Consider the following 10,000-nt stretch of genomic DNA (forward strand, 5'->3'; position numbering starts at 1 on the left):
ATTTGATGCTGGGTCCAAAAAAAAGAACCCTAAATAAAACCCTTTAAATGTGAGCTAACATGTTAATGACTCATATATAGTAACTAGTATATGCTGCGGCAGACTGACCCTGCAGCAGTAGTGCATGCAGCTCAGCGAGGGGACCGGCTCCGTGCTGCAGGTGCGAGGGCTCAGACACACGGGACAGGTGGACGTCGGGCTCGGCGGCGGCTGAGGGTTCCGACTCTTCAGGCCGGCGGCCATGATGAGAGCGTCGGGGTCGTCGGTGTAGCGCTGAACCAGCAGGTCCACGTTCCACTTACAGTGGACCAGCAGGTGCTCGGCCCGGTCCAGGTCCAGACTCAGAGTCCCTGACACCTGAGGGGACAGAGAGGGTTACCTGTCTGATACCTGAGGGGACACGCTCACCTGTCTGATACCTGAGGGGACACGCTCACCTGTCTGATACCTGAGGGGACACGCTCACCTGTCTGATACCTGAGGGGACACGCTCACCTGTCTGATACCTGAGGGGACACGCTCACCTGTCTGATACCTGAGGGGACACGCTCACCTGTCTGATACCTGAGGGGACACGCTCACCTGTCTGATACCTGAGGGGACACGCTCACTGTCTGATACCTGAGGGGACACACTCACCTGTCTGATAACTGAGGGGACATGCTCACCTGTCTGACACCTGAGGGGACACGCTCACCTGTCTGATACCTGAGGGGACACGCTCACCTGTCTATACCTGAGGGGACACGCTCACCTGTCTGATACCTGAGGGGACACGCTCACCTGTGATACCTGAGGGGACACGCTCACCTGTCCGATACCTGAGGGGACACGCTCACCTGTCTGATACCTGAGGGGACACGCTCACCTGTCTGACACCTGAGGGGACACGCTCACCTGTCTGATACCTGAGGGGACACGCTCACCTGTCTGATAGCTGAGGGGACACGCTCACCTGTCTGATACCTGAGGGGACACGCTCACCTGTCTGATGCCTGAGGGGACACGCTCACCTGTGATACCTGAGGGGACACGCTCACCTGTCTGATACCTGAGGGGACACGCTCACCTGTGATACCTGAGGGGACACGCTCACCTGTCTGATGCCTGAGGGGACACGCTCACCTGTCTGATGCCTGAGGGGACATGCTCACCTGTCTGACACCTGAGGGGACACGCTCACCTGTCTGATACCTGAGGGGACACGCTCACTGTCTGATACCTGAGGGGACACACTCACCTGTCTGATAACTGAGGGGACATGCTCACCTGTCTGACACCTGAGGGGACACGCTCACCTGTCTGATACCTGAGGGGACACGCTCACTGTCTGATACCTGAGGGGACACGCTCACCTGTCTGATACCTGAGGGGACACGCTCACCTGTCCGATACCTGAGGGGACACGCTCACCTGTCTGATACCTGAGGGGACACGCTCACCTGTGTGATACCTGTCTGACACCTGAGGGGACACGCTCACCTGTCTGATACCTGAGGGGACACGCTCACCTGTCTGATACCTGAGGGGACACGCTCACCTGTCTGATACCTGAGGGGACACGCTCACCTGTGATACCTGAGGGGACACGCTCACCTGTCTGATACCTGAGGGGACACGCTCACCTGTCTGATACCTGAGGGGACATGCTCACCTGTCTGACACCTGAGGGGACACGCTCACCTGTCTGATACCTGAGGGGACACGCTCACTGTCTGATACCTGAGGGGACACACTCACCTGTCTGATAACTGAGGGGACATGCTCACCTGTCTGACACCTGAGGGGACACGCTCACCTGTCTGATACCTGAGGGGACACGCTCACCTGTCCGATACCTGAGGGGACACGCTCACCTGTCTGATACCTGAGGGGACACGCTCACCTGTCTGATACCTGAGGGGACACGCTCACCTGTCTGATACCTGAGGGGACACGCTCACCTGTTGGACAGTCCTCTGCATCAGCTGGCGAACTTCCTCCTGCGTCATCGTCCGTCCCATCGAGAACAGAACCGCGTCCAGAACGCCGTCCTCAAACCCCCGCGGCGCCGGCACCAGGCTGTAATACACACATGCAGAAGATACACACATATAAACACGGCTCAGTAATACTAAGTGTTGGTAAGATGATGAATTCATAAATCAGTTAAACTAGATTTAAAAGCAGCATCAGGTTTGTTAAAATGTACATTTAGTATTTTGTTGGTTTTATATCATTTGAAATGACATTTGCACCATTTTTTACCAAAAGTAAGACTGAATGCTCCTGAAAATGTCAAATGGTGTAACCACAAAAGAATGATAAATATTACATATTTTATCCTCCTCGAAAGAAAGAAAGAAAGAAGGAAGAACAAGACGTTGGAGGAAAGGAAGGAAGGGAGGAAGGGAGGGAGGGAGAAAGGAAAAGAGGAAGGAAGGAAGGAAGGACAAAAGGAAAGGAGAAAAGAGAGACGAAGGAGGGATGGAAAGAAGGAACAGTCAAAACAGACGGGGTCAATTTGACCCGGTAGAACGACACGAAGGTAAAAACATGTAAATGTTTCCTGATCTCCATGGTAACCAGAGTAAATGTAATATTTAGAACAATTGTATTCCATTACCTTTATTTAATATAAAGTTATAATGTAAGATCATGCCAAACTAGCTGATATGGTGTTTTATTGACTATTTACTGTTTTTAAGCAAGTTGAATTATTTGGTACAAAGTTTTTATGGTTACACCACTTAGACATTTTTGCCATAATCCTCTAATATATTCTCTCTAAATGGATTAAAAGCAGAAATTTGATGCTGGGTCCACAAAAAAAGAATGTGTGAAGTTATTCATACGTTTATTTTCACATTTTAACCCTTTAAATTTAAACTAAATGACCTCATTGACCCAAAAACAGTAAGATTTGATTTGGACTCATATGAAGTTTTTTTAATAAAAGGTTTTTTTTATCGCTTACTATGTTTGTATTTAATTATAATATTTGTTTTGTTCGTCATTAAAATTTAACTTTATTTTAATAACTTCTGACAGCAGAAACTATACATAATTAATTATAATTATATTTCTGTTTATGTGTCAGATTAATCAGTTTTAAAGTATTTTATAAGATAAAAAATTAAAATTCCATTAATCTGAATCTTTATGATAAAGAAATAAAATCAACAGCCAGAGTTCAAAGTTCAAATCTCTTTTATTTTCTTCGTGTGGAGATTTAACATTTTTACTGTTTTGTGTGTTTTTGAATCGTTCTGCTGGAGGTCAAAGGTCAAAAGGTCAAAGGTCAAACAAACAAAGTGAAAAACAAACTTGGTTCAATTTTTGTTGTTTTTTTGAGATTTTTTTTAGAGACGAGAAACAAACAGAAACTGAACTTTGTCTCAACATTTATAACCAATTTAAGTTCCAATAATATATTTACACAGGTTTAAACTTACAGAAATTATTCAAACTTCTCTGAACTTGTTAAATAAAGTTTTGTTTTTTTGGTGTTTTTTTTTTAATACAATCTCTGTTTTAAAGGCTTTAAATCACAAAATCATGAAAATGACTGAAGGTGGAAAATGTAAAAATGAAACCTGGTTAAACACTTTATTTTACTGACTCCTTCATTTTATATTTAACTTTTAATTTCAGACATTTTACACAAATTATAAGAAGAAAACTGAAATCTGGTGTTTTTACTGCATATTAAAGTTGTTTTTTATAAACTATAAATAAAACTTTTTAACATTACTGCCAAATTAAAATCAAACTTTTAGGGAAGTTTTTTAGTTAACGACTGAAAACTGAATATTTTCTTCTCAATCGTTTGTAAAAATGTCTGAAAATTAAAATTAAATTCCTTAAAAATGACTCAGAAGATTTCCAGTGATCTGATTGGTCGTCATATCTGGCAGCTGATTGGACGAACCGATCACTGAGAAATCTCCTGATGTCATGTGAATAAAAATGAAGGGGTCTGTTAAAATAAGGCGTTACCATGGAAACAGAGATCTGGTCCTTTAGGGAGCAGCAGCGTGATGATGATGCTGATGATGATGATGATGATGATGAAGGCTGCTGCTCTCACACAGTTTTTAATCAAAAAAAGGATGAAAAAAAACGAACCTGAAGATGAACACACAGTTTCTTCTTCTTCTCTGAACTTAAATAAAAACACACACAGACAGATTTTAAGGCCTCCGGAGGTCAGAGGTCACACCTGATGTCGGCCTGGCCGTCGGCGGCGTCCTTCCTGATCTCGGCCCGGCTGAAGGAGAACTGGGCCTGACCCTTCTGAGGCGTGGACGGGTCCTCGGGAAGGAACTCCACGATGTGCGGGTTGTCCTCGTTGCGGCGGACGCAGCCTTTGCTGATGACGTGCATGATGCAGGACAGAACGTCGCTGTTGCTGCAGCTGAAACGCCCCGAACCCGGAGACCGAGACGCTTCCTGCCTCTGACACGAGTCCAGAACCTGGAGGGGAACCCAACACAGAGCTCAGTAGACAGCCAAAGTAAACTAGTTATCCTTACATAAATCATTCTGGGTTAAATTCCTTCTTATCTTCACATTCTCCGCTCAGTGGACATTTTGCAGCTGGTTGATCCCAAAGTAAGAACAGCATTAGGAAAGAAAGCTTTTAGGTTCTCAGCAGCTGTGGGTCGGAACAATCTTCAATCTGAACGTCTTTAAAACCTCGTACCACTCACTGATTTTAAAGATCTAGTGAAATCTCTGGAGTCCAGGCTCTCTGTATGCAACTGTTTTATATGAGTATGTTTTTATTTGGCTAATTATTTATTGTCTGATTTTTTATTTTTATACTGTAGGTGTATCGCTGCTATATTGGCCAGGTCTCCCTTGTAACTTACTTAGTTAAATGGAGGAGGAAGAGAAGAAGAAGAAGAAGAAGAGTCAATAAAACCAAATCATGGTTGGTGGTCTGACTGTGACGTCCATGATGTCTTGCTGCAATGAGTCACTGAGCTGAACAGCTACTTTCAGCCACTAGGAGGAGCTCTAAGCTTCTTGTGTAGAAGTAGAACCTGAACACTGCTGCCCTCTGCTACTCTGACTCAGTAGTAAGTTAGTCTGTAGCAGCCGGTAACGTAATAGTTTTACTTGTTTTTAAATGTAATAAGCTGATAATGTAATAACTTGTCAACACTGAAATAACATTTCGGAACCAATAATGTAATAACTTTTAAAGGTCCGGTGCTGTAAGGATGATCTGGGTCGGCTGGCTTTCTGATCAGGATTGGAACCAGGGTCGGCTGCTGTAACCACTTGACCACCTGCGTGCCAACCATAAGTTTGTTTTTATTTGGCTAATTATTTGTTGTCTGATTTTTTATTTTTTTATTTTTATACTATAAGTGTATCGCTGCTATATTGGCCAGGTCTCCCTTATAACTAACCTGGTTAAATAAAAGCTAAGAAGAAGAAGAACTAGAGAAGGGTCAATAAAACCAAAATCATGGTTGGTGGTCTGACTGTGACGTCCATGATGTCTTGCTGCAATGAGTCACTGAGCTGAACAGCTACTTTCAGCCACTAGGAGGAGCTCTAAGCTTCTTGTGTTGAAGTAGAACCTGAACACTGCTGCCCTCTGCTACTCTGACTCAGTAGTAAGTTAGTCTGTAGCAACTTAAAACATAATATAGACCTGTTGTTAAATGTAAGAAGCTGATAATGTAATAACTTCGGAACTAATGATGTAATAACTGACCGCTGCTTTTGTCCCATCTATGTGTCTATTATTTATATATATATATATGTATTCATCACCTTTATTTTATTTATTACCTTCTTTGACCTGTGTAATGGTTCAGCACTTTACAAACCTGTCAACATTTTGTATCTGCATTTTTATATTTGTGTAAAATTCAATAAAAATATATTTGAGAAGAAATAATGTAATAACTTTTTACATAATAACGAACTAAGTTAAAAACCTTTCTGTCCAATAAATGAATGTTAATGAGCCCGGACCTTGAAGACGAGGTTGTCGATGTGCATCTCCTTCTCCTGCTTCATGATGCTGACGATCAGACAGTAGATGTAGTTCCTCTTCCTCTCCAGCGTTCCCGCCGCGTCCTCGTCTACGTTCAGGTACGTCTGTCTGGGGAGCAGCTGCACCGCCGAGGGGACGCCGTCCAGACTCAGAGACACCGTCTCCTGGTTCAGCCTCAGGGTACCTGGAGGAGGAGCACAGAGGAGGTGAGAGGAGGAGAGAGGAGGTGAGAGGAGGAGCACAGAGGAGGTGAGAGGAGCAGAGAGGAGGTGAGAGGAGGAGCAGAGAAGAGGTGAGAGGAGGAGCAGAGAGGAGGTGAGAGGAAGACGAAGACGAAGAGGAAGAGGAGTAGCAGGAGTAGTAGTAGTAATAGTACTACTACTAGTACTATAAGTACTACCTCCCCCCTTCCTTTCTACTAATACTAGTATTAGTATTAGCACTCCGTACCGTGGCTGGGCTCCTCCGGCTGGTAGTATTAGTAGTAGTATTATTAGTAGTAGTATTATTAGTAGTAGTACTGCTAGTACTACTAGTAGTATTATTAGTAGTACTGCGTACCTTGGCTGGGCTCCTCCGGCTGGCTGCAGCTCAGCGGTCCTCCTTCTTTGATGAGCGGCTGCAGAGCGTGAAGCAGAACAGCAGCAGAGAGTCGGCTGGTCTGCAGCAGAGCTTCAACCTGCACCTCCTGCAGAGAGAGGGAGGTGCTGTTAGAGCCTACCAGTGCTCCCAGTGCAGTAGTATGTGTGTGTGTGTAGCAGGTGTGTGTACCTCCTGGCTGTTGAAGTGCAGCAGGATGAACATCTGCAGCGTGGAGACGTGAAGCGTCCAGAAGCCGAACTGAAGCTCAGCGTGACCGAGCCACGTCCACTGCAGCCGCCGAGGCTTCGAGTGACTCAGACCGTACATGGACTGACCTGAGACACACACACACACACACACACACACACACACACACACACACACACATTATATACATTATACACAGAAACACACACACACAGGAAAGTCTAAATATATACAGACGGGGAGTTCCGGTCCTCTGAAATGATGCCAACGAGGAAGTAACTTTAAACTGCATTCTATCAAAAGGCCACCAGGGGGCGACCGTTTTGGTGTCAAAAGGACTTCCGTCTCTATACAAGTCGATGGAGAATTCACCAACTTCTCACTTGATTTCTAACCTCAGTAAACGTTTTCAAAATGTGTTTATGGTCTCAATCGCTAGTTTAAAGCCTTCTTCAATGCAGTATGATGTTCATTTGGGACATTTTGGCCTCCCTGATTTTATATGTGACGATAAAGCAGGGTATGCATTAGGGCGTGGCTACGTGGTGATTGACAGGTTGATTGGTTCACAGGTTCAGGAGGGCGCCTCATGCTCCTCCTGATGCCCATATAAGTAGAATCCCTGTTTTTATTTTTCCCAGCATGCACCTGACATTTTCAAGATGGCGCTGCTCAGATCCGATACTATTGGCCTCCGAGCAGCAGTCCATAAACCAATGGGTGACGTCACAGATGTACTGGGTGAACTGGGACTCACTGTGTGTGTAGAACTGGGTGAACTGGTTCAGGTAGGAGCAGAGCTCGGCAGGGAAATGTGTTGCGGGTTCGTCCAGGAAGCAGAGCGAGGAAACGGTCCAGCAGCGCGGAGACAGAACCAGAACCTGGACCTCCGCTTCCTCGTCTGACTCGACCCAGTCATCCTCCATCATCTACGGCAACAGGGAAGGACAAAATGCATCAGAGCATGTTTACTGGGAATGAGTGTGTGTTATTGTGTGTGTGTGTTTGTGTGTGTGTGTTACTGTGTGTGTTACTGTGTGTGTGTGTGTCTGTGTATTATTGTGTGTGTACCTGGTCCTGCTCCTGCAGGCTGCGGTCCAGCTGCTGCAGCCTATAAAGATGAAACTCTTGCTGCAGCTCTGAAGACTCGCTGAGGTTCTTTAACATCTGCTGCGGGAAGCGACTCGGGAAGCAGCTGCCGATCTGATCGATGACGGCGGTTTCTAACCACACGTTGCCCTGAGCCAGCAGCCGGTCGCCCAGGTAGTACCTGCGGGGGGGGGGGGCACTTCCTGTTAGGAGGCTGGTCACACACACTAATATATATACACACACGTACAGTAACACACAGTAACACACACACCTGTAGAAGTGCTCGAAGGTGTTGGCGAGCTCCAGGCCCGACAGGAAGAGCATCGGCTCCAGAAACTGCTGCAGTCTCTCCAGAGTCTCTACGCTGCCGGACACGGCGCCGCTGGCCTGGATCATCTGATCGATGTACTGAGCAAAGCGCTCACTGACCTGCACACACACAACACACCTTCATCACTACCTTCATCATCACCATCACCTTCATCATCATCATCATCATCACCACCATCATAGGCCTTTAAACCTGCAGTTTATCAGGACTTGTTGATGTGCATGGCTTTAAGGATGGAGAGTTAAACCTGCAGTTAACCAGGACTTACGTGCATGGCTTTGGGACTTACGTGCATGGCTCTGGGACTTACGTGCATGGCTTTGGGACTTACGTGCATGGCTCTGGGACTTACGTGCATGGCTTTAGGACTTACGTGCATGGCTCTGGGACTTACGTGCATGGCTCTGGGACTTACGTGCATGGCTCTGGGACTTACGTGCATGGCTTTGGGACTTACGTGCATGGCTCTGGGACTTACGTGCATGGCTTTAGGACTTACGTGCATGGCTCTGGGACTTACGTGCATGGCTCTGGGACTTACGTGCATGGCTTTGGGACTTACGTGCATGGCTTTGAGGATGGAGAGCTGCAGCAGGGCAGCGGAGAAGCCGTGTCGGAGGGCGAGGACGAAGGCGGTCTGCTGTCCGAACAGCTCCTCCATGGCGTTCTTCAGCCGCAGGTACAGAGTCCGGTACCGCTCCACGAAGTCCGGCAGGCTGCAACTCGACTCCAGAAACTTCTTCACCTGCAGGACGAGAGTCTGGTTCATATAAAACTATCAAAGAGTCGCTGAGACTGAGGAGCATTCAGGACCATTACTAAAATTGTTCAATGTTGGTGGGGTTTCTTCAACCCATCAGTAGTTGACAGTTTGTGACAAAGAATTTCCCTCTAGGGACAATAAATATCTATCTATCTAAAATATGTAGACGGAAATCTGAATGTAACACACACACACACACAGTAATACACACACACACACACAGTAATACACACACACACACACACACTATCTCTGTGTAAGCTGGCCCTCTACCTGTACTAAACCTAGTGTTTACTAACCTGGCGCTGTACCACTCCCTGCCAGCAGAGGGCGATGCCTGCAATGCTGCTGCTGCTCTTCACTTTGGGTTTGGCTGAAGAAGACGAGGAGGAGGAAGCAGCCGCCGTGTTGTCTTTGTTTTTGCCTTCTTTCCCGTCTGGAACACAAACATCACAAAGGTCGGATGTTTATACCTGAAGGTTTTAATCTCTGATGAATTAATGAGGAAATGAAACTTAGATGAAAACAGCAGCCAGAAACTTAAAAAGGGAAAGCAGTGCGTCTGTTCTGTCCTTCTTTCCTTCTGAAAAGAGACTCAATGAAAAGAGGAGTCAGGATGAGAGGATGAGAGGATGGAGGAGTGGAAGAGCAGGGGGGTCAAACATAAGGCCCGTGGGCCAGAACCGGACCCACCAGGGGTCCAATCCGGCCCACTTCACTTCCTGTCTTCTTTTCCTTCCTTCCATCTTTTCTTCCCTTCTTCCTTCTCACCTTCTGTCTTTCCCTCATTCTGTCCGTCCATCCTTCCTTCATTCTTTCCATCTGTCCTTTCTTCCCTCCCTCCTTCCTTCCTTCCCTCCATCTTTCCATCTGTCCTTCCCTCCTTCCTTCCTTCCTTCCTTCTTCTCCTCCCTCCTTTCCTTCCTTCCCTCCTTCCTGTCTTCTTCTCCTTCCTCCCTCCTTCCTGTCTTCTTCTCCTTCCCTCCTTCCTTCCTTTCCTTCCATCTGTCCTTCCCTCCTTCCTTCCATC

General features: G+C 46.4%; 1 protein-coding gene across 2 annotated transcripts in view; it reads right to left on the reverse strand.

Annotated features, from left to right (window-relative positions):
* LOC133991861 (cullin-9) overlaps positions 1-10,000 on the reverse strand; it is a 38,405-nt gene that overhangs the window by 6,543 nt on the left and 21,862 nt on the right. For both annotated transcript variants that reach the window (XM_062430451.1, XM_062430450.1), the window contains 11 exons: positions 9,270-9,406; positions 8,770-8,952; positions 8,148-8,305; positions 7,856-8,054; positions 7,542-7,713; positions 6,767-6,912; positions 6,557-6,683; positions 5,974-6,179; positions 4,202-4,455; positions 1,944-2,061; positions 109-357 (listed from right to left, as the gene is read on the reverse strand). In XM_062430451.1, the coding sequence (XP_062286435.1) occupies positions 109-357; positions 1,944-2,061; positions 4,202-4,455; positions 5,974-6,179; positions 6,557-6,683; positions 6,767-6,912; positions 7,542-7,713; positions 7,856-8,054; positions 8,148-8,305; positions 8,770-8,952; positions 9,270-9,406 (1,949 nt within the window). The remainder of the gene's footprint in view (positions 1-108; positions 358-1,943; positions 2,062-4,201; positions 4,456-5,973; positions 6,180-6,556; positions 6,684-6,766; positions 6,913-7,541; positions 7,714-7,855; positions 8,055-8,147; positions 8,306-8,769; positions 8,953-9,269; positions 9,407-10,000) is intronic.

This window comes from Scomber scombrus, chromosome 12 (genome assembly GCF_963691925.1).
Source record: "Scomber scombrus chromosome 12, fScoSco1.1, whole genome shotgun sequence".
Taxonomy (NCBI): Eukaryota; Metazoa; Chordata; class Actinopteri; order Scombriformes; family Scombridae; genus Scomber; species Scomber scombrus.